Consider the following 25702-nt stretch of genomic DNA (forward strand, 5'->3'; position numbering starts at 1 on the left):
CTACAAAATAGTAAACTGACATCATCTTCACAACTTCTATATTTCGTTAAATTTAAAGAGCAAAACAGAGATCTTTGCAGTTCACCTTTGCAGAACAAACAAATTATGAAAGTCATGTTTAAGGCAGTCAAAATTATTTATTTGTTTTTGTTAGAAGTGTGTATTCACTGTTGTTAATCCTTTTATTTATTTATTTTTTTTTTGTCTCAGGACTGCTAATCTTAGAACAGTTTGCCATAATTTACAATGTTAAATAAAGATCACTCCAAGCAGCTATTTTCCTGTGTTAGTATCAGCATGTCACGCGCGCGTGTGGAGTGTACACATGCAATCCAGGCACACACACCCCCACACACTATAAAAGTCAGTTAAAGGATACATGATGAGGAATTCTAAAACAAAGATTATGGTTATATGGGATATAAAAAAGGTTATGCTTAACAAAAATAGGTTGGGACACATCCTAAACTGCACCTTACAGAATGAGAACGCAAACTTCTCATGTATCCTTTAAACTAAAAGAAATCTAAACAATGAAGTAAGGTTCACCCTACAAACAACTGAAAACTTTGTGTAAAGATGGTTTTATTTATTTTTTCAGATTTTTTTTAAGAGACAAAAATTTAAAAAAATAAGTGGTGTATGTAGTGATGCGAACTTTGATTTTAAGAGGTTTTTTCCTTTACCGGTAATTACCTGAGCTTCCTCGGGGTTGTCTGGGGCATAGACGGCATACCCTTCTTCACACAGCACGTTGTTCACGTGGATGTCCTCGTCTGTGTTTGTATCCGTCAGGTAAACAGACAGCACGTAGTCCTGAGCAAGGGATAGACAAAGGGGAATAATTACATGACTAATTCACTTTTCCTAGCCAAAAAATACAATTTTCATGTTTCTCAAGAATATCCTTACCAACTAACAAGGCATTCAGAGAATCCCACCAGCTTGCCTGCTATAGCAGTCAACTAGACAATGGAATCAGAATAAAGATCAAAGGTGTAAAGTGCTGTGATGGTAAAGTGCTGTGATGGTAAAGTGCTGTGATGGTAAAGTTCTGTGATGGTAAAGTGCTGTGATGGTAAAGAAGTCACTGGGGGAAGTTCATGCACAAAACTGAGACAGTGGTCTCTGATATGCAAATTGTGAACTGCATGCAGCAATCCATAAACAATTCCAACGTTGTGAATGGATGAGAAAATAATGAGCTATGGTAGTACAAAAAACTTCATTGTGGGGTGTTCGAGCACCAACTCGCTCGAGTGGTCTTTGATATGCAAATCGCTTCCCATGATTAGCTATCCCTGTACTAAGGGTGGCTACTGCAGCCCTCTGATTGGCTGAACAAATACTCAGCTGAGAACAGTCACTGTCTGCGTGGATAGTTTAAACATTCCCTCACAGAACAGGAGGACACATGCATCAGCCAGTGTCGTAGGCTCCTAGTACCAATACGGATGTGGAAAGCTTTCTACAGATATTGTGTATACCAGGTGAACTGGTATACACCGAAGTAAATTCTTACACTTTACAAACCTGGTAAAGTAGATTGGGAGACAAAAAGCTTATCTACATAAGTGCTTGCATCAGAAACTGTAGCCCTACATGAAAGACTTGTACAGATCTGTGTTACAGAATGCAGTCAATCTGAATGTGTGTCCACAAAACGGGAAAATGGTGACAAATCTGGCGAAACGGCCAGAGCAACCCAATGCCCTTTTTGTTCTCCTTCATGTAGGTAGGCATGTGCATAAAAATTACAGATCTACATGAAACTTTTCCTGATTACGAACATTGTAAATCTGGTAAGGTTCATAAATACTCATCAGCAATAAAGTCACAGAAACCCTGTATGCGAGAAATTGTTGTCCTGTATGCAGGTTTAATTTCTAGAGAACATGTTTACTACAGAAAATAAACTGAAGTTTATATAACTGGTAAATTAGGCTTACAAAAAAAAGCCTAACCTTCAATCCATGTATGATAGCCCAATATACAACACCTGAAAAAAAAACTTAACCTACAATCAATGAATGACAGCCCATTATACATGTACAGAAGTTAAAATAAAAAAAAAATTAACCTTCAATCAATTTATGACAGCCCATTATACATGTACAGAAGTTAAAATAAAAAAGCTTAACCAGATACCAACACCGACACTTTTCCCCTCGCTCTCACAATACTTCTCCTTACTTCATACTGGCGAGTTAAAAACCACCCCTTCAGCAATTATAATCTGTACTTTCAAAATACAAAGAAATCTATTTCTACAACGTATGGGTGGAAGTTTTGTTCCTTAATTCACTTCCAAATATTACTAAACTTTCTTTTTGTCAGGGAGGTGGCAGTGGACTTTCAAGCACAAAGCACGGTTCCTTAACCTTGAGATGCATATACGTCTATATTTATTTTTTCTTAACAAATTGTAACATGGTAATTATGATTGCGTTATTTGTTTGCTTGAGTTATCCACTTTTGAAGCTTCAAACAAAATACATTCAAATCACATTCAAACCAGCTTAAGTTTTTTCAACGAGAAACTTTAAATACATGATCAGGTCAGCAAATTCAGAATCTGAATTCACGCAAGCACTAGAATGTAATATTTATTTTTATTTATTTATTTGATTGGTGTTTTATGCCATACTCAAGAATATTTCACTTGTACGACGGCAACCAGTATTATAGTGGGAGGAAACCGGGCAGAACACAACCATCAGCAGGTTGCTGAGAGACCTTCCCACTTACGGCAGAATGTAATAACCAAGTTTTATGATATAATTATGAGTGTGAGCTGTGCAACCAACAAAACCTAAAACTCATTTTTCCTGATTCTGAGAGTTCTACCGACCTTAAAAAGATGGTCTGGGGTCTGTCTGGAAGGCAAATTGATAACTACTGGAGATCTGCTTGATAGCCAAAAGTAACATTTGACGACTAACATTAGGATGTAAAAATGCACTTTTCTGGGGTAATTATAAGGGCAGACAGATGTACCTTTAGATCTGTGACTTCAGCAACAACAGCTTTATTCCCCACTAAATCCAGCATCCTCCTCATCGTGGCCACGGTCCAGCCCTGAAATACACAAGGCAAGACAACCATGAACTCCTTCTCCTGCACTATTCACACAGTCCAGCCCTGAAATACACAAGGCAACACTAACATGAACTCCTACTCCTGCACTATTCACACAGTCCAGCCCTGAAATACACAAGGCAATACAACCATGAACTCCTACTCCTGCACTATTCACACAGTCCAGCCCTGAAATACATAAGGCAAGACAGCCATGAACTCCTACTCCTGCACCTTTCACACAGTCCAGCCCTGAAATACACAAGGCAACACAACCATGAACTCCTACTCCTGCACCGTTTATATACACAAGGTCACTTTCAGATACATACATGCATTCCAGCGTGAGCAACTGTTCTGGTTGATTAGATGCTCGGAGACATACACGTATTCCAGCGTGAACAATTGTTCTGGTTGACCAACTGCTGGGAGACGTACACGTAATTCAATGTGAGCAACTGTTCTGGTTGATCAGATACTAGGAGACGTACACGTAGCTTGTCTGAACTGTGGCTGTTAAGCAGGCTGACCACTTACTGTCAAAAAAAGCCCAACAAACAATGTCCAAGGCTGGGATTGAACACTCGCCTCACATGGCTTGTGGTTGGGAGTCACAAAACTGACTCACTGAGTCACATCCAGCTTCCCAGAATTCATATGACTGATAGATTATCATATACTACCCTAGAGTTACCCCAATTCCTCAACCACTTTGCATAAATGAAGGAGCAACTTTCAGCGCAATTCATGCACATTTTTTTCATTTTTCAAAACCACATTGGTTGGGTTGGCCAGTGTCAGGGTTTCACGCAAAGCCTAATTTTATCAGTCAAAACAGAATAATGCCAGACTATGCTAGAATAAATACCTTGCAAACACGCGGGAGGTTGAAGAATTAAAGTATACTGATATTCTGACCACATGGTTCCAAACGTGTCACTGATGATGTGGACAACAAACACAAAATAATAAGAAAGATACCTGTTTTAAGTGTGCACCAGTACACAAGCTCAGAACAGACCATAAGCTAGACAAAACCAAAACACACATCCATTTATTCCCCTTTACAACAATGCAGAGTTTCGGGACGATCCATGCTTTATTGTCATTCTTCAACCCCACGTGTGCAAGGTGTTCATTCAAGCATACCCTAAAGGCATTATGCTCTGTAGACTGGTAAACTTATACATTTTGCCAAGCTCTAAAACCGGTCAATATAGATCTGTGTCCAAAATCAAAATAAAAATGTGCATAAATTCCACTGAAAGTTGCTCTTTCAAATGTGAGTTCATGAAAAATTTCAGATGCCACAAATATAAAATGCAATAAACTTGCTAAATTAGCATATGTTACTCCCTAGGGGGACACTACATGTACTTTCACATAGGTAGACTTGCCATTGACATACACAAATGTTTAGTTTTCAGTTTAGAATACTGACCGATATTAATGGGTTTATTTACTCATTTATTTGACTGGAGTTTTACCCCATATACAAAAATATTTCACTACGGTGGGAGGAATCTGAGCAGATCCAGTGGGAAACCCACGGCCATCTGCAGGTTGCTGGAAGGCTCACTGATGATATTCAAAAGCTAACACTTACGGTCTTTGGAGCAGTCATATCAGTCAGTCTGGCTTGCAGTGCTTGACACGGCAAGCGTAAATACCGCCTCCTGAAACAACAATGCGGATGAATTCAATAACCAGAAATCTTCCTCCTAAAACAACAATGCGGATGAATTCAGTAACCAGAGGTCTTCATCCTAAAACAACAATGCGGATGAATTCAATAACCAGAGGTCTTCCTCCTAAAACAACAATGCAAATGAATTCAATAACCAGAGGTCTTCTTCCTAAAACAACAATGCGGATGAATTCAATAACATGAGGTTTTCCTCCTAAAACAACAATGCGGATGAATTCAATAACCAGAAATCTTCCTCCTAAAACAACAATGCGGATGAATTCAATAACCAGAGGTCTTCTTCATAAAACAACAATGCGGATGAATTCAATAACCAGAGGTTTTCCTCCTAAAACAACAATGCGGATGAATTCAATAACCAGAGGTCTTCCTCCTGAAACAACAATGCGGATGAATTCAATAACCAGAGGTCTTCCTCCTAAAACAACAATGCGGATGAATTCAGTAACCAGAGGTCTTCATCCTAAAACAACAATGCGGATGAATTCAATAACCAGAGGTCTTCCTCCTAAAACAACAATGCGAATGAATTCAATAACCAGAGGTCTTCTTCCTAAAACAACAATGCGGATGAATTCAATAACATGAGGTTTTCCTCCTAAAACAACAATGCGGATGAATTCAATAACCAGAAATCTTCCTCCTAAAACAACAATGCGGATGAATTCAATAACCAGAGGTCTTCTTCATAAAACAACAATGCGGATGAATTCAATAACCAGAGGTTTTCCTCCTAAAACAACAATGCGGATGAATTCAATAACCAGAGGTCTTCCTCCTGAAACAACAATGCGGATGAATTCAATAACCAGAGGTCTTCCTCCTAAAACAACAATGCGGAAGAATTCAATAACCAGAAATCTTCCTCCTAAAACAACAAGGCGGATGAATTCAATAACCAGAGGTCTTCCTCCTAAAACAACAATGCGGATGAATTCAATAACCAGAGATCTTCTTCATAAAACAACAATGCGGATGAATTCAATAACCAGAGGTCTTCATCCTAAAACAACAATACGGATGAATTCAATAACCAGAGGTCTTCCTCCTAAAACAACAATGCGGATGAATTCAATAACCAGAGGTCTTCCTCCTGAAACAACAATGTGGATGAATTCAATAACCAGAGGTCTTCTTCATAAAACAACAATGCGGATGAATTCAATAACCAGAGGTCTTCCTCCTAAAACAACAATGCGGATGAATTCAATAACCAGAGGTCTTCCTCCTAAAACAACAATGCGGATGAATTCAATAACCAGAGGTCTTCCTCCTAAAACAACAATGCAGATGAATTCAATAACCAGAGGTCTTCCTCCTAAAACAACAATGCGGATGAATTCAATAACCAGAGGTCTTCCTCCTAAAACAACAATGCGGATGAATTCAATAACCAGAGGTCTTCCTCCTAACACAACAATGTGGATGAATTCAATAACCAGAGGTCTTCCTCCTAAAACAACAATGCAAATGAATTCAATAACCAGAGGTCTTCTTCCTAAAACAACAATGCGAATGAATTCAATAACCAGAGGTCTTCTTCATAAAACAACAATGTGGATGAATTCAATAACATGAGGTCCTCCTCCACTCAGGGTCACAGAGAAAAAAACATAATGATCCCAAACGACAAACCGGACATTGTGAATGTGTATAATGTCACCAACCTTTGTCATAAATGTGTATAATGCCATCAACCTTCAGCAAGTTACTGATGAACTTTTACACATGTCACATACCAATTATGAACAAAATATTGGTAGATGACAAGCCTTCTCCACATTATGGCCACAAAAGCATCATCGACAGTTTGTACCCAAGGCCCCCATGCACAGTGAGTAAGAGTGAATCATCCAATTTACACTTACCTGAGCATACAGAGGGATGTCTTGGGCACAGTACAGGTATTCCCATAGTCAACATAGTACACCTGAGAAACAAAAAATCTTTTTTTTATGCAATCACTGCAATGGTTTGTGTGTATGCTTGGCGTTTGACTAAGTTGACATTAGACTGACACCGAGCCAGCCAACCAATCCTGTTTCATTGCTGTAACTTCTCAGTGCCGAGCATCAAGAAAGGTAGCAACAAGTTCCATTTTCAAAGTCTTTGGCATGACCCAACCTGGGTTTGAACCCAGGTCTCCTAACTCAGAGGCAGACACTTTAACCATTAGGTAACAGGAGTAGACGTTTCTGCAGTTGTACCAAAAGAATCACCCAAGACTGACATGAACATGATTTACAGGGCATGAAGCATGATATTAATGAAAGACACTGTTCCAATTCAACCTCTACAGATATCAGAATGACAAGATTTCAGCTGCAGTATTAACACAAAAGTAAATTTTTAAATACTTGAAAATTTTTTCTTGCTTTGTACATGAACACCTACTTTTCTGTTACACCTTAACCATATTAACAGGTAACCAGTTTTCACAACAGGTGGTTTATCAATTTAGAATATTTCCTTCATAATATACCTTGACATGTTCTACCCAATTACTTACCTGTACAAAATCTAAATCCTTGATACCCACAATAACTCCCCTGTGCCAGTTTTCATCCTCAGGAAAGATAACTGCACACACCTGTCCCACCACAATCATAGATTCCGGCATCTTGTACCGCTCACCTGCCTTTGTTTTATAAAAGCTGAAATCAAATGAAAAAACTACAGATTTACTCTACCTGTTGACTGGAACATAAAACAGAAGGCACAGGTACCTTCAGACTGGTTATCTCTTCATTGATGCATAAATCTAACATATCAGGGTAATACTGTTAAGTACTTATTATTCTCTGGAATTTATTTTCGCAGATTTTCTCCAAAAATTTGTTCGTGGGAATAAATTTTCATGTTTTTAAGAGAATACTGAAAAACAGATCTTAAAATTTTCCAAGATATAATATGGCCAAAATTATTCAAGCACGTCAAACATGTATCATCATGGGTGGCTTTAATCCTCCTTTGATTCCTGAGGTGTCACTAATCCTCATGATCTGGATCAGAGATTAAAACAATGGGGGATGGATAATCACTACGTAAGAAGATCACTTTTGCACCTAGGCTGAGCAGTACTCAAACAGGTGTCACTTCTTTTCGAATCACTGATGAGCACTTTTAAACACCTAGCAAGGTGACCTGTCACCTTTTGAACAGTTCCAATGCAAAACATATGAATTCAACATTATTGGCGCCAGTCACTCATTCTTTATCAAGCAACATGGTAAGTTTTGCATTGTTTTCAGTTTTAATCTTCCTCTGTAGCAGGTCAGAAACCGCAAACATTGCCGTAGCTGTCAAACGGCCATTGTTTTGTTGTACACACTTCATAGTTTGTCAGAAGGTCACTCACTGGACCACAGGAGAGACATAGCCGATAGGATCGCGTGTATCAGAGCGACATTCATTAGAAGCCAGCACGTGCTGGTATCTACTTTCCTTTCACTTTACGGGCATAGCAAAGATTGATCAAACTAAAGACGAATAAACTCCCACTTTGTTTTATACCCACCAAGCCTTAGCACCAGAGTTTGTATATATTTAAACCATAATCCCCTCTCCCTGCTGCTGAAAAATTTAGCTGGCCCAGCCGTCTTTCTTATCGCAACCCCCGTTACCCTGGCAAAGATTTCACTTCATTATTACTACTACCAGTAGTATATGATTCAATACTGGATGCTTTTTTTTTTTTGCTAGAATTATTTTTCGCTGTAAATTATTGACCGCGAAAATTAATTCCACACGAAAATTAAGTACTTCACAGTTGTCAAGATTTTACGATGGCATATAGGGTGTAGCTGCCAGTTAACTCAGAGTCATACCAGGAATGTAAGAAGCAGAGACTTGCAGTACTGTATTACATTGCTAACTCTGCTTTCCGCTCCATTCATGGAAGCCAATGTACATGTAGGGATTCTTACTCTAAACTTTCCATCAAATCTTCCAGAGCCATTGACGTCTCACGACCACGAAGCTGCAGCCAGAATCTGGAAGGGTTGTTAATGTTGGACACGTAGACCTCGATGTACTCCTTCTCAGCGACAGCCGGGTGGAGATGCCCCAGGGGTAGAGGTTTGTATGAGGTGCCATAACTCACTATGTCATCGGGGAGCTCAGAGGTAGCTGCTGAGGTATTCACAGACACTGATGCAGGCTGTGGTGTGAAGATTGTAAATGAATTTATTTATTTGAACAGTGCTGATTCTTATTCAATGACATACTCAAGAATCTCACTGACAGTCATCATTATAAAAGGGAGGGTTGAACATTTTTGTCAGCGTACCCCAAAATAAATTTACCCAGACACATTTTCTGAAAAGGGGAGGAAACAAAAAAAAAAAACATCTGGAATTCAACCAAAGAGGGGTGAAGCAAATAGGAGTGCCAACCTTTGGCAAGTCAGTGATGAATTTTGCCCTCATGTAACATATATCTACAGATGTGTAAACCATACTGGAAGGTGCTAAAGAACACAAGGCTATGCTATGAACCTCAAATGGGATTTCTGTGGGTATCTTTCTGAACGAATGAATGGCATTGTGGTAGACCTAGGCATGTTCATTTGACATCACCAGTTATATGTTCACATTGAAAATATAACATTACTGGCATTTATAATAGACTGAGACTTGTGGTAGACCTAACCATGTTCATATGACATCACAAGTTATATGTTCACACTGAAAATATAACATTACTGGCATTTATAATAGACTGAGACTTGTGGTAGACCTAACCATGTTCATATGACATCACAAGTTATATGTTCACACTGAAAATATAACATTACTGGCATTTATAATAGACTGAGACTTGTGGTAGACCTAACCATGTTCATATGACATCACAAGTTATATGTTCACACTGAAAACATAACATTACTGGCATTTATAATAGACTGAGACTTGTGGTAGACCTAACCATGTTCATATGACATCACAAGTTATATGTTCACATTGAAAATATAACATTACTGGCATTTATAATAGACTGAGACTTGTGGTAGACCTAACCATGTTCATATGACATCACAAGTTATATGTTCACACTGAAAACATAACATTACTGGCATTTATAATAGACTGAGACTTGTGGTAGACCTAACCATGTTCATATGACATCACAAGTTATATGTTCACACTGAAAATATAACATTACTGGCATTTATAATAGACTGAGACTTGTGGTAGACCTAACCATGTTCATATGACATCACAAGTTATATGTTCACACTGAAAACATAACATTACTGGCATTTATAATAGACTGAGACTTGTGGTAGACCTAACCATGTTCATATGACATCACAAGTTATATGTTCACATTGAAAATATAACATAACTGGCATTTATAATAGACTGAGACTTGTGGTAGACCTAACCATGTTCATATGACATCACAAGTTATATGTTCACACTGAAAATATAACATTACTGGCATTTATAATAGACTGAGACTTGTGGTAGACCTAACCATGTTCATATGACATCACAAGTTATATGTTCACACTGAAAATATAACATAACTGGCATTTATAATAGACTGAGACTTGTGGTAGACCTAACCATGTTCATATGACATCACAAGTTATATGTTCACACTGAAAACATAACATAACTGGCATTTATAATAGACTGAGACTTGTGGTAGACCTAACCATGTTCATATGACATCACAAGTTATATGTTCACACTGAAAATATAACATTGCTGGCATTTATAATAGACTGAGACTTGTGGTAGACCTAACCATGTTCATATGACATCACAAGTTATATGTTCACATTGAAAATATAACATTACTGGCATTTATAATAGACTGAGACTTGTGGTAGACCTAACCATGTTCATATGACATCACAAGTTATATGTTCACACTGAAAACATAACATAACTGGCATTTATAATAGACTGAGACTTGGTAGACCTAGGCATGTTCATTTGACATCACAAGTTATATGTTCACACTGAAAATATAACATTACTGGCATTTATAATAGACTGAGACTTGTGGTAGACCTAACCATGTTCATATGACATCACAAGTTATATGTTCACACTGAAAATATAACATTACTGGCATTTATAATAGACTGAGACTTGTGGTAGACCTAACCATGTTCATATGACATCACAAGTTATATGTTCACACTGAAAATATAACATTACTGGCATTTATAATAGACTGAGACTTGTGGTAGACCTAACCATGTTCATATGACATCACAAGTTATATGTTCACACTGAAAATATAACATTACTGGCATTTATAATAGACTGAGACTTGTGGTAGACCTAACCATGTTCATATGACATCACAAGTTATATGTTCACATTGAAAATATAACATTGCTAGGCATTTATAATAGACTGAGACTTGTGGGTAGACCTAAGGCATGTTCATATGGACATCACGAGTTATATGTTCACACTGAAAATATAACATTACTGGCATTTATAATAGACTGAGACTTGTGGTAGACCTAACCATGTTCATATGACATCACAAGTTATATGTTCACACTGAAAACATAACATAACTGGCATTTATAATAGACTGAGACTTGTGGTAGACCTAACCATGTTCATATGACATCACAAGTTATATGTTCACACTGAAAACATAACATAACTGGCATTTATAATAGACTGAGACTTGTGGTAGACCTAACCATGTTCATATGACATCACAAGTTATATGTTCACACTGAAAACATAACATTACTGGCATTTATAATAGACTGAGACTTGGTAGACCTAACCATGTTTCATATGACATCACAAGTTATATGTTCACACTGAAAACATAACATTACTGGCATTTATAATAGACTGAGACTTGTGGTAGACCTAACCATGTTCATTTGACATCACAAGTTATATGTTCACACTGAAAATATAACATTACTGGCATTTATAATAGACTGAGACTTGTGGTAGACCTAACCATGTTCATATGACATCACAAGTTATATGTTCACACTGAAAATATAACATTACTGGCATTTATAATAGACTGAGACTTGGTAGACCTAACCATGTTCATATGACATCACAAGTTATATGTTCACACTGAAAATATAACATTACTGGCATTTATAATAGACTGAGACCTTGTGGTAGACCTAACCATGTTCATATGACATCACAAGTTATATGTTCACATTGAAAATATAACATTACTGGCATTTATAATAGACTGAGACTTGTGGTAGACCTAACCATGTTCATATGACATCACAAGTTATATGTTCACACTGAAAATATAACATTACTGGCATTTATAATAGACTGAGACTTGTGGTAGACCTAACCATGTTCATATGACATCACAAGTTATATGTTCACATTGAAAACTAACATTACTGGCATTTATAATAGACTGAGACTTGTGGTAGACCTAAGCATGTTCATATGACATCACAAGTTATATGTTCACACTGAAAACATAACATAACTGGTATTTATAATAGACTGAGACTTGGTAGACCTAGCCATGTTCATTTGACATCACAAGTTATATGTTCACACTGAAAATATAACATTACTGGCATTTATAATAGACTGAGACTTGTGGTAGACCTAACCATGTTCATATGACATCACAAGTTATATGTTCACATTGAAAATATAACATTACTGGCATTTATAATAGACTGAGACTTGTGGTAGACCTAACCATGTTCATATGACATCACAAGTTATATGTTCACATTGAAAATATAACATTACTGGCATTTATAATAGACTGAGACTTGTGGTAGACCTAACCATGTTCATATGACATCACAAGTTATATGTTCACACTGAAAATATAACATTACTGGCATTTATAATAGACTGAGACTTGTGGTAGACCTAAGCATGTTCATATGACATCACAAGTTATATGTTCACACTGAAAAATATAACATTACTGGCATTTATAATAGACTGAGACTTGTGGTAGACCTAACCATGTTCATATGACATCACAAGTTATATGTTCACACTGAAAACATAACATTACTGGCATTTATAATAGACTGAGACTTGTGGTAGACCTAACCATGTTCATATGACATCACAAGTTATATGTTCACATTGAAAATATAACATTACTGGCATTTATAATAGACTGAGACTTGTGGTAGACCTAACCATGTTCATATGACATCACAAGTTATATGTTCACACTGAAAATATAACATTACTGGCATTTATAATAGACTGAGACTTGTGGTAGACCTAACCATGTTCATATGACATCACAAGTTATATGTTCACATTGAAAATATAACATTACTGGCATTTATAATAGACTGAGACTTGTGGTAGACCTAACCATGTTCATATGGCATCACAAGTTATATGTTCACACTGAAAACATAACATTACTGGCATTTATAATAGACTGAGACTTGTGGTAGACCTAACCATGTTCATATGACATCACAAGTTATATGTTCACACTGAAAACATAACATAACTGGCATTTATAATAGACTGAGACTTGTGGTAGACCTAACCATGTTCATATGACATCACAAGTTATATGTTCACACTGAAAATATAACATTGCTGGCATTTATAATAGACTGAGACTTGTGGTAGACCTAACCATGTTCATATGACATCACAAGTTATATGTTCACACTGAAAACATAACATTACTGGCATTTATAATAGACTGAGACTTGTGGTAGACCTAACCATGTTCATATGACATCACAAGTTATATGTTCACATTGAAAATATAACATTACTGGCATTTATAATAGACTGAGACTTGGTAGACCTAACCATGTTCATATGGCATCATACATAGAAAAATAGACTGAGACTTGACCATGAAGTATGAATGTTCAATTTAAACAAAAAGCGCAAATGCAGACTGTTTCTTGTTTATACCAAAAACTCATTCCCTGCGACTGAGAAGAGCAGCTTACGTTGAGCAGGCTGTGTTCAACAGGTCTGATCTCAGGGGGCGACATGAGCGAATCGGAAGGAAACTCTATGCCTGAAACTATCATCTCACCTACAACAACAACAACAAGAATTATTTACTTATTGGTGTTTTACCACACTCACTATGAGTGCTTGGCACACTCAACAACATTACAACAGTATGAATTACAGAATTTAAATACATGTAGCTTGCAACAGCGGGCTGTTGATTAAAAAACTCACTGATGACTTTTTTTTTTTATCAGAAGTGATATTTAATACATGCAGAAATGACAAAAAGTTTCCAATTATATTATCAGATGACAGCATATGCGCTGTTGCAATTACTTCTCTCTCTACCCTGGCTTTAGCTTACCTTTTCCATTCATGGGACAGGTTCTCACCTGTTTCAACTTACTATTCTCTTTACAAACTTCAAAAGACTCTAATTCAACAGCCCTTTTAAATTAAAATTATTTATCACGGTATAATTTAACAACATGATCCAAGTGAAAGTTTTAATGCATACGAAAGTTATCAGATTTTGGGAATTCCACGTTTGTAACTTTAATGATTAAAACCAATGTATATTCTTTTGTAATAAAACAAAAAATACACATCAGCAGACGCTTGTGACTTTCCCACGGGGCTCTGCTGACTGCTGTCATATTAGTGAAATATTCTTGAGTACATCCTAAAACACTAATCAAACAAACAAATTAATAAATAATAATACAAATTTGAATGTGACAATTACAGGAATTGAAGCAAATTCTCCTAGTTTTTGTTTCAGGCAGTCATGAGGAGAGTCTCAGATTCCTGTTGATAGTGAAGTCCTGATCACTCACCGTTTCCAACATATTTCAGGTTGAGGTATTTATCCATGACTGACAACAGCATGCCATCCATTGTCTTGAACCCTAGCTCCACTGGGTCCAGCACTTTGCCTGTTAAACGCTGAATTAGCATTAAAATCAGTTATCACTTTCACTTTCAATCCACAAGACAAAATATTATTCCTCAAACAAAATTTTATCAAAGTGTTACAATATCTAAAGCAGTTATTGTAAGAAAACTGATGACAAATCACAAATAAGAAAATCTTTTATTTTTTTTTTTTTGATTGTTGTTTTACGCCGTACTCAAGAATATTTCACTTATACGACGGCCGCCAGCATTATGGTGGGTGGAAACCGGGCAGAGCCTGGGGGAAACCCACGACCATCCGCAGGTTGCTGGCAGACCTTCTCACGTACGGCCGGAGAGGAAGCCAGCATGAGCTGGACTTGAACTCACAGCGACCGCATTGGTGAGAGACTCCTGGGTCATTACGCTGCGCTAGCGTGCTAACTGACCGAGCCACGGAGGCCCCGAAAATCTTTTAATATGCAATAACAATTTTATAGATCTGGCTGGTTTTTAAACTTGATCTGCGGTTCAAAAGCATAACACAAAATGAACCAGCGCACAGAAAATGAACCAGCATACAAAATGAAAAATTTTCTTGAAAACAAACAATACTTTACAGAGCTATTACATGAAAACCAAAGTGTGACAGACAGATGACAGACCCCTAATATTTCTTTCTCAAGTGGAAAATCAAAAGAACTAATGCAAACCTACTTCATTAGCCTTGTACTGACACAGCCTTCCTCAGACATAATTCCTGTATATGCATAGCTAATCCAATAATCCTGAAACATCCCACTTCGTCATGAAGTCATCAAGAAAACAAAAACTCAGGCAGCAAACCTACCTGATACACTTCTGCCAACTCTGACCGAAACACACCCTCTTTGTGATGTAGCAGGACCCAACGAAGCTCCTCTTTAAACTCATCATCAAATTTACTATTTGCTTGTAACTCCTTCTGTTCTTCCTCATGCTGCTTTTCAGGTGATGGAGGTTTAGCTGAAACAGATGGGAGACTTCTGATGAAAGAGAGATTGGGGGGAGGGCTTCAGGCTTCTGGCGAAAGAGAGATTGGGGGAGGGGCTTCAGTCTTCTGATGAAAGAGAGATTGGGGGAGGGGCTTCAGTCTTCTGATGAAAGAGAGATTGGGGGGAGGGCTTCAGGCTTCTGATGAAAGAGAGATTGGGGGGAGGGGCTTCAGTCTTCTGATGAAAGAGAGACTGGGGGAGGGGTTCAGGCTTCTGATGAAAGAGAGATTGGGGGGAGGGCTTCAGACTTCTGATGAAAGAGAGATTGGGGGGAGGGCTTCAGGCTTCTGGCGAAAGAGAGATTGGGGAGGGGCTTCAGTCTTCTGATGAAAGAGAGATTGGGGGAGGGGCTTCAGTCTTCTGATGAAAGAGAGATTGGGGGAGGGTTTCAGGCTTCTGATGAAAGAGAGATTGGGGGGAGGGGCTTCAGTCTTCTGATGAAAGAGACTGGGGGAGGGCTTCACGCTTCTGATGAAAGAGAGATTGGGGGAGGGGTTTCAGGCTTCTGATGAAAGAAAAATTGGGGGGAGGGCTTCAGGCTTCTGACAAAAGAAAGATTGGGGAGAGGGGCTTCAGGCTTCTGATGAAAGAGAGATTGGGGGAGGGGCTTCAGGCCTCTGATGAAAGAGAGATTGGGGGAGGGGCTTCAAGCTTCTGATGAAAGAGAGATTGGGGGGAGGGGTTTTAGTCAATGAAAGAGAGATTGGGGGAGGGGTTTTAGTCAATGAAAGAGAGATTGGGGGGAGGGGTTTTAGTCAACGAAAGAGAGATTGCAGCCAGGGGTTTTAGTCATGTTAGTCTTCTGACGAAAGAGAGATTAAAGCCAGGGGATTTAGTCTTTAGAAGAAAGAGGGGCTGGGGTCAGAGGGCTTTGTTTTCACATGAAACAACGAGTCAGAAGGATTAGATTTTAGAAGAAATAGGCAAAGGAGGCAAAAGATTGAGTGTCCGGAAGAAAAACTTCTGAAATTTGATTTCTGGAAGGTAGCAACTGTTGACCCATGTAAAGCGTTAAGTCCAAATAAATGTCAGGTTTAACTCTTAGAGGCTACTGACTTTCACAAAACGGAACAGACAAGAAAGTATGGAAGCCAGATACTCCATGTTTATTTATTTGAGTGGTGTTTTTTACGCCGTACTCAAGAATATTTCATTTATATGACAGCAGGTAGCAATTTGGTGGGAGGTAACGAGGCAGAGCCTGGGGAAACAGATCTGTTGCTAAACTTACATTTCGGTTGAATGCGGGCATCAAACAGCAGCCAATCAGATGCCGAGGGGCGTTCTACACGGACAATATCCTGCAATTCACCGACAAACTGAAGCACACTGTAATAGCCTAACTCCGTGAGGCCAAGGTCTTTATTGTACTTTGCCTGAAACATAAACTACATCTGTTAAAATATTTTTAAAATTTACACTTTTGGCAAGTACTGCACTTGACCTCAAATTTCATGAAAGGGCGAAGATCAGCAGAAACATTCGATGACAGTGGCATAACTCAGTAAAATGCTCTAACCAGGTAAACTTTATGATCACGGAAATGTAAGTACCAGTACTTAAAATTTTATACACAACCTCACAAACTGAAATAAATTTGTTTTTAAGATATTAGTTAAAGGAATCGTGAACATAATATCAACATTTACTTTACCACGATATGGCTTAACAATGCCCATGTGATGTTAAGCCACCATCAATCATTCATTCATTCAACAACAACTTTAAACTCAATTTCAAAAGCATGCATATATATAAATTGACACCTACATCAAACAACTAACCTTATACTCCTGAATGAGTCTGGATGCCAGAATACCCTCGGGTTTAGCAGCCAGAAGCTACAAGAATATGTTCAAAACACAAATTAAATAGACACACACATGGTAACTGAAGACACAATGGAGCAGGATCATATATAGGTTCATTTTACTTCTGGATACTGCTGGGCACCCAAATTTATTAAGCTGTAATAAAAATAACAACTAAATTGAACAAGAACATAAATATTTGATTAGCAGTTTAAAAAGTTAGCTTTTCATGCAAACTTCTTTGAATCACAGACTTAAAAGCACTCAGAAAGCATCATTTTGTGTTGTATTTTATACAGTTTCTTTATCCACGGTCACAATGTCATCTTTAAACTTTTGGATCAAGGCATTCATTAATTTTCTAGATTTAAGCCCTGTCAGGTGGATTGTGCTGAAAAATGTACCACTTGCATGATGACTTAGTCTAACACTCCGCGACACTTGGGGAAAACAACAACTCCCACAGTCTCAGACAAGCCTTGATTTAACGGTTGCCTTAAAGGGATACAGAATCATTTCTGATTGGCTTGTGTGAGAGATAGGCAAGTGCAAGCTATCCTTAGCCTGAGGTGAATTTTAGATACAGTAGATTCATTCAAACATGACCAAACGGTTTAACCCATGAAAGCCTATTTCCACTGTCAGCCAATCAGCATCAATTTCGTATCCCTCAAAGTAGGAAGGTGCTTATTTCGACAGCCTTCAGTAGCCACATACTGATGCAGTCAAGACAATTACTGATTTACCTGTTCGTTACAACCACACAACATTTGAATCACAGTCAGACTGGTCACGCCTAGAGACAGTTTCATAAGCTATAGGTTTGTAACAACTGCTGTGCGATACATTTTTCAGTTTAATCCATGTGTAAAACTACTAGTGTGACTGGTAGTGAAACCTTCAAGCCATGACTTGACCTCATACAGTGTGGATTAGCCTCCATTAAAATTAATGAGCCTCTTCTGTCATCTTGTCTCGAACTTTTCTTTTTTTAATGTGTGTTGATAAACCAACCCATCAGTGGCTTGCAGACCCTCAGTTAGCAGTTTACAGCATGGCACAGCGCAATGCCTATCGTAAAGTCTGCCATGCTTCTGTGAAGCCACAGTGCAGTGCGTCCTGCTTCAAAAAAACACTTTATTTGATTTGCTGTCTTTTTCTGCAAAACAATACTGCAAATATCTTCATCGGCTTGTCGTATTGTATTCACTGAACAACGCTTCTGACTGCGGGACAGTTTTTTTCCCTCCAAATAATGAAGAGCAACCATAAAATCAGAAACCACTGTTAGCCTGATAATTCTTACCGCGAAACGCGCACATATTATTCGCAACCGTGAATCAACAAGCTTGCACAATTAAACTTAAACGTTAGACCATTGCCAACAGTGTGCCCACTTAGGGTCGACTGGAGAGGAAGCGCCAGTCCTCCCACAAAACACTACCCACACAAAGTTTAATCCATCTTTTTGTAGTTCTATGAAATCGACGAATGCAACTATCAAAGCAACAACAACGACAACTTCTGAGTCAGCCATCTGTCTTGAAGATTTATACAATCTTATAAGATAATAAAATCTTTATACAAAGTACTCCTCAAGCATACCAGGCAAAACTATTCAAGAAGAAAACTTTTTTTGTAACTTTTGAGAAAAAAAAATGATTCTAAGGGTATGAATTTTACAAATGACTTAAATGACTGAATTAAGAGATGTCAGTTACAGCAACGTTTTGTTTCAAATTCCTTACCTAAAGCTATTAGTAAAAACTCCTGAACAAAATAACATTCATGTCCATGGTGCTATTTGTATTTGATGTAGCGGAAATCGCAAATATAAAATAAATTTAAAAAAAAGAGATATGAATTAAACATCAATACAACAATTTCCTAAACAACTGTTTAGGTACTTAAGTTAATAAACTGTCTGCTAAGGAGTATTTCATTTAAAAAAGTTCTTCCCCTTTAAGGAATGCATTTAATGTGATACTGATGTCTGCTGGCAAGGCTTACATATGTGAAAACATCCATTTTTTACTACCAGTGAAAGAGCTTTAATTCCACTCCAAGGGTGACATGGTATTAAAATTGACATATATTTAAACTATGACTTTAGACCTAAACTGGCCTTGAATTACAACATACCCAACTCCAGCAGTGCCAAGTTCTTAGCGGCCGGGGACCGCAGGTCAGTGGATGCCCGGCTATTACATCTATAACACTCATGCCCCATGCCTTTAATGAAGCGGTCCCCAGACACCTGCCTATTATGGCTAGAACACTTATCCCCCATGCCTTTAATGAAGCGGTTCCCGGACACCTGGCTACTATAGCTAGAACACTCATGCGCCATGTCTTTAATGAAGCGGTTCCCAGACACTTGGCTATTATGGCTAGAACACTTATCCCCCATGCCTTTAATGAAGCGGTTCCCAGACACCTGGCTATTATGGCTAGAACACTTATCCCCCATGCCTTTAATAAAGTGGTCCTCAGACACCCGGCTATTATGGTCAGAACACTCATCCCCCATGCCTTTCATAAAGCGGTCCCCGGACACCTGGCTATTATGGCTAGAACATTCATCCCCCATGCCTTTAATGAAGAGGTTCCCAGACACCCGGCTATTATGGCTAGAACACTTATCCCCCATGCCTTTAATAAAGTGGTCCTCAGACACCCGGCTATTATGGTCAGAACACTCATCCCCCATGCCTTTCATAAAGCGGTCCCCGGACACCTGGCTATTATGGCTAGAACGTTCATCCCCCATGTCTTTAATGAAGCGGTCCCCAGACACTTGGCTATTATGCCTAGAACACTCACGCACCATGTCTTTAATGAAGCGATCCCCGGACACCCGGCTACTATAGCTAGAACACTCATCCCCCATGCCTTTAATAAAGCTATCCCCGGCTACAACAAACAAGTTTTCAATCATGATATGAACACTAATAGCGTATTCCAAATAAGTACCTGACTCCCAAGGTTTTAAAGATGGCCTTACCTGCTGAATTTCCTTCTTCATCACTTGGCTAATATTGGAGGTGTCATCATCATCATCAGACTCCATGGACCCATCACTCTCCAAGTCATGAAGACTGGAATCAGGGCAGGTAACTCTGCTCTCCACAGGCGACTGTCCCCCCTGAATACAATGTGCCTCATCCTCTCTTCTATCATTATGTGGAACAGCTCTAATGATGGGACTGACACCTAAAAAATGTAAATATTATCCTTTTCCATTCTTGGAAGTAACATTAACTTGTTTCTTTTCTATCTGGGTACTTTCATATATAAGTGAGTGGGATTTGACATCTCGCAAGTGGGGGTGAAGAGATTTCAGGAAGGCTTTTCACTTAACTCTACTTTATTTTTTGGGCTGGACAGTTGCACTTTTATGGTTACTATTTATTCTGACATTTATCCTCATCACATTCCAAAACAAATCTGCATTTTTCTGTAATTTGTACTTGCACTTCCTAGTGGATAAGCAGAGTCGGCATTTCAGGAGTCCCGCAAGTAGATATGGACAAGACAGTGTGGGGACTCTAGCAAACTAACACAGCTAAAAGGTGAGATTTTGCAGTATTGCTAGGGTGAACACAAATCTCACAAAGCGGGATCTGTCGTCTCAATGGCGCCGTTAGCAGCTGGGGTATAATCAGGCCTTTCAGCTGCATTAGTTCACCTGAGCTCCCCCCACCCTATCTCATCTGAACCTGCATGATCTCGCCAGCTTCCTGAAATGCCGACTTGGCTAATAACCATCAAGTCAGGCTATAAATACAATTCAACCAAAATGTTGGAGAGCACTCGCTATCCACATGAATTCTAAATTACATGTATTACGTAACCCGTCTCCACCTTGTCAGGCCCACAGCTACCCAACCATTTCAAAGACTTGCCTCGGAATCTATGAGTGAGAGGCATGTTGCCTAGGTCACGCTGGGGTTTGTTCTGGGGCTGGCTGTCACGTGCCGAAACACTGTTACTTCTCCATGGTTGGGATGGTTTCTGTGCTCCCTGCCAAGATTGCTGTTGGCCATGCCCTCTGCCCAAGTACACCATGTAGTCACTGCCATAACGCTCCATTGCCACAACAGACTGCCCATGCAGATAATCTATCACCTTATACAAGCTGTTAAAGCCTAAATGACGCCATTCAAACTGCACACCAAACCGCTTTAAAAAAGCTCCTTCCAACTGAGTGAGACGTAACCCTGATCTGTAAGATTTCAAAAGTTCCAGGACCTGGTTTCTGGTGGATGCTGGCACAAAAGGCTGCGAGTCAGGGCGATGATAGTACCGTCCGCTCCCCACACTACGTTGACTAGACGAGCATCCCATGCGTCTTCGTCTTTGCTCTTTTTTAGCTTTGTCGGATAATCTCTGCCTTGAAACGAGACTAGCGATTCTTTTAGTTTCCTCATTTACAACGGCCTTTAAAATCATCTGACCGGCTTGCCAGGATACATGAACCACGTCTGGCATGTCTTTAACCATGTCTTCCACTCCATAGTAACCCAGTTCCCGATAGGGTAGCGTGCTGCCCACAAAACTAGCGTAATCATCTCTTAGTTGTTTAGCTGTCAAACCAATCGGTGTGGACAGTAACAGCGACCGTATGTCTACTGCTACCTTTTCACGAAGCTCTAGAATATTGGTCATAATGTAACTTAACGTACACTACTAACTTTCTTGAACTTCCCATCAAAATATACACTCTTCGTTTCGAACTTTCCATTAATTCCTAAAGAACTCCTCGTCGACCAAACCCGAAATTCCAGCACTTTACGTACACTAATATTTTCCCGCGACCATGTGTCGAGTACTGCGCATGCGGGATGTGACAAGCCAAAATAAGAATCAGTTCAGTAAACGAAATTTAAACAAAGGCTACAAAACGTTACTTTTTTGACTACCGATTAAAATGAACAAACCCAATCAGCAGGAAGCAAGTCACAAGCGCAATACACCAAACTGTACTAAATATCCATAAAGTGGTTTTATTGCAGTGATCTGTTTCCATTCCTCCACGCTAGTTCTCATTTTAACGGACGCTGTATCCTGAAAGTTGAAATACTGACAATGTTAGCGCTTTGCAGATGTAGAAATGTCCAGCTTGCCAGATTGTTATCCATCTTAAAGTCTTGTCAGAGACAGGTTCTTGGTAAAACATGCAGTTTTCTTCGGTGTCAAGATGCCAAGCTACTGTCACCCAGGTAGTAGGGATTAGTGGGGTAGATTTGATAACATATTTTCATCACTGAAAAACAAATACAGTATATGGACTCACATTGTGCATAATTGCATAGGAAAGTTCATCAGAAAGTTGCGAAAGGTTGGTTGTTTACTCTGGGCCTGAAAATGACCGTCATAATATAGGTGAAAAATACGTATATTTGGCATTTAACAATCATCTTTTGATCTTACTGTATTTCGGACAATAATCAAATAAACTAAATATAATGACGATATTTTTCTTGCAGAAGGTTCCCAGCAGTTGCCCTGGGCTTTACACTTCCAAGCTTCTTGGGATTGTTTGGACAGAAAGAAGAGGAAGAAGATCCTGTCATTATGTCAATGAAGAGAGCGAAATTAAGTCAGATGAGAGATGATCTTGTTGGGGCAGAGCGATACTATCATGAGGCCTTGGCACAGGTGAACCAAAAAAGAGCAGCCAATAACATAACCGAAAAAGACTTTTTGTTTGCTGTTACGAATATAAATGATTGTTTGGCAGAGCTTGCTCTGGTTCAAGGACAGTTAGACACAGCAGACAGGTTGTATAAAGAGGTCATGAAAGGTTGCCTACAAATTGGGTTGGAGCAGACTGATAATGCTATCGTGGAGTTGTCTATAAAGCTGGCAAGTATCTATGCCATGCAGAACAAAATGGCTGAAGCTAGATTGGGGTTTCAGCATGCTATACAGACACAGGAAAAGAAAATGATGGAGACAGAGAATCCAGATGAAAATACAAAAGCTCTTCTTGGGCTTGCATTGGAGTCATTTTCCCGGTTCCTTATGGTGCACAAGGAGTATGATGCGGCAGAAAAATATCTAACGAAGTCATACGATTTAGCAAAAGAAGTTCTGGGAGAGGAGCATCCACAGACATTAGTAATTCTGAACGATCTCGCCACAATTGATATTATTAAAAAGAAATACAGCAAAGCCGAGGCGGCTGTGAAAAAGGCTATAGCAGTCGGTGAACGTGTGAAGTCACCAGACGTGGCCTCATTCTACTGTAACCTAGGGGCAGTTCATTTGAGGCAAGATCTTCACTTGGAGGCCAAAGCAGTGTGCACCAAAGCCAGATCAATGGCCGTGAAGGCCGGAGATGATGCTGCCAAAGTACACGCAGAACGATGTCTCAGAAAGGTGAAAGAAGTTGAGGAAAAACAACAGAAACAAAAAGCTTGATAGAATGTGAAGAGAGGCTATTCTCACTTTGTACAGAAATTTTGTGCCCTTAAGTGATGTCATTTGTTACATAGCGCTGTGATACAGGCCATACATGTGCCTGGTTAGAGAGAAAAATATCTATAAGACATCTTCATGAAAATGATGTGTGGTTAAAAACAGTATTTGAATTCTTAAAATTTTTATGGAGAAATGGTTTGTTTTAGTCTTTTATATGGAATGTTAAAGTTAACCATAAACATTTTTTATTACACTGCTATAAGTACATGTATATACAATGCTCTCTTGATTGTTCATCTTGTTTAATATGACATATGAGGAAGAAAATGTTGTATGAAATCACAATTAGAACACTGATTATACATGTTCACCTACATGTATTTATGATGTTACAAATCACACGGAAACACAAGTAGTGGTGGGGGGGAATTTGACTCAGCTCTATGCTGGTACCAATTCCACGAAGCCATTTCTGACGCAAGTCCAAATTTACAAGATGATTTTAGAATTTATATTTGAGCCGTATAAGTTAAAATTTTGACCACATGGCCAGTATTATCTTAAAACACTCCCGTCAAAGGGCTTTGTGGAATCGGCCTCAGGACTTTATGATCAAATGGACATACAGGATGGTGGTTCAATCCCAGCCAGGGAACCAGGAAGTTTCAAGATTCCCTTGCATCTGGTGTTTCCAGGGCCTTGTCAACAGCACATTGTGTAGGGTCATTTTGTGGTCTTAAATTCACGTGTCCACCGTCCACATGGCATACACGAACAGTAACACAATATTAGGGAGCGTTTGACCTCAAAAACGCCAGATGTTGAAACCCGCCTTTTTAGAACCCGGTGGCAGACCTATCATCCTCTAAGTAAAGCCGACTCTGCAGGGAAAAATCTGTTTGCCAGACTCACATGTTTGCATTGCCATGTCAGAGAGATTTTAAACTAGAGTTGCCTGGCTTGGGTTCTTGGGTACATGTATGGCATTATTTATTTATTTTTTTTGGTGTTTTACGCAAGGCTCAAGAATGTTTCCCTTCTGTATGGCCTTATTTTGAGATGACACTCAGGTTTCTGACAGACATTCCCATGTACGACTGGAGAGACAGCCAGCATGAAATGGTCTTGAATTCACTTTGAGCACATTGGTGAGAGACCCTCACTAGCTCAGTCCGATAAGACATTTTCTACATGCAGCCAATCAGCCCTGTGGCTGAGGTCAGTGGCAGCGTTTACAACAACTGCATGCTTCATACAAATAGTTCATGCATGTATACATAATGGTATGAATGATAATATCCACCTCTTTGTTTTTAAGTACATGTATGTGACAGCAGATGAGTTTATGGCTGGCGAAAAGTGGAATAAACCACTACTTTTTAAGTACATGGATGTGACAGCAGATGAGTTTATGGCTGGCGAAAAGTGGAATAAACCACTACTTTTTACCAGACTGAAAGCCAAACCATCAAGAGCTGGAACTGAACGCGTAACCTCATTTAAACTATTTTAAGCCAGCAAAGTCTCCGGCAAGATTTCATGTACTCTTCTACCGAGGGATTTTGAATGAATGAGTGCTCGTGTTTTAGCGTCGTATTTAATAATTTTTCAGTCATATGGTGAGGAGAAGCCATTAGATGTGTATGCGTATACTGTGTTGCCGTTGTATAAGTGAAATATTCTTGATGACGGAGTAAAGCTCGAATCAAATAAATATATCATGCTGAAGAAACCAGACATGACAACCCACCCAGTCACATTATACTAACACTGTGCAACCACTCTTGTTTCCTTGCTCTGTAATCTCTC

At 38.9% G+C, this 25702-nt stretch overlaps 2 protein-coding genes across 3 annotated transcripts; one reads left to right on the top strand and one right to left on the bottom strand.

Annotated features, from left to right (window-relative positions):
- Positions 1 to 52: 52 nt before the first annotated feature.
- On the bottom strand, positions 53 to 22273 carry LOC135480417 (tudor domain-containing protein 5-like). Its single transcript, XM_064760246.1, has 14 exons — positions 21373 to 22273; positions 20472 to 20680; positions 17441 to 17497; positions 16888 to 17032; positions 15473 to 15627; positions 14565 to 14673; positions 13719 to 13807; positions 8713 to 8945; positions 7296 to 7440; positions 6655 to 6716; positions 4685 to 4754; positions 2998 to 3078; positions 697 to 816; positions 53 to 85 (listed from the first exon to the last, which is right to left on the bottom strand). The coding sequence occupies exons 1-14, from the start codon at positions 22133 to 22135 to the stop codon at positions 53 to 55; spliced, it is 2271 nt and encodes a 756-aa protein (XP_064616316.1). The 5' UTR covers positions 22136 to 22273.
- A 276-nt stretch (positions 22274 to 22549) lies between these two features.
- On the top strand, positions 22550 to 24800 carry LOC135480646 (tetratricopeptide repeat protein 19, mitochondrial-like). Of its 2 annotated transcripts, none has more exons than XM_064760540.1 (2): positions 22550 to 22689; positions 22957 to 24800. In XM_064760540.1, exons 1-2 carry the CDS (start codon positions 22556 to 22558, stop codon positions 23891 to 23893), a joined length of 1071 nt encoding a protein of 356 aa, XP_064616610.1. In that variant the 5' UTR covers positions 22550 to 22555; the 3' UTR covers positions 23894 to 24800. The 2 variants fall into 2 exon arrangements, with proteins under 2 accessions (XP_064616610.1, XP_064616611.1); XM_064760541.1 differs by lacking the exon at positions 22550 to 22689 and adding an exon at positions 22704 to 22852.
- Positions 24801 to 25702: the final 902 nt, after the last annotated feature.

This window comes from Liolophura sinensis, chromosome 13, assembly GCF_032854445.1.
Source record: "Liolophura sinensis isolate JHLJ2023 chromosome 13, CUHK_Ljap_v2, whole genome shotgun sequence".
Taxonomy (NCBI): domain Eukaryota; kingdom Metazoa; phylum Mollusca; class Polyplacophora; order Chitonida; family Chitonidae; genus Liolophura; species Liolophura sinensis.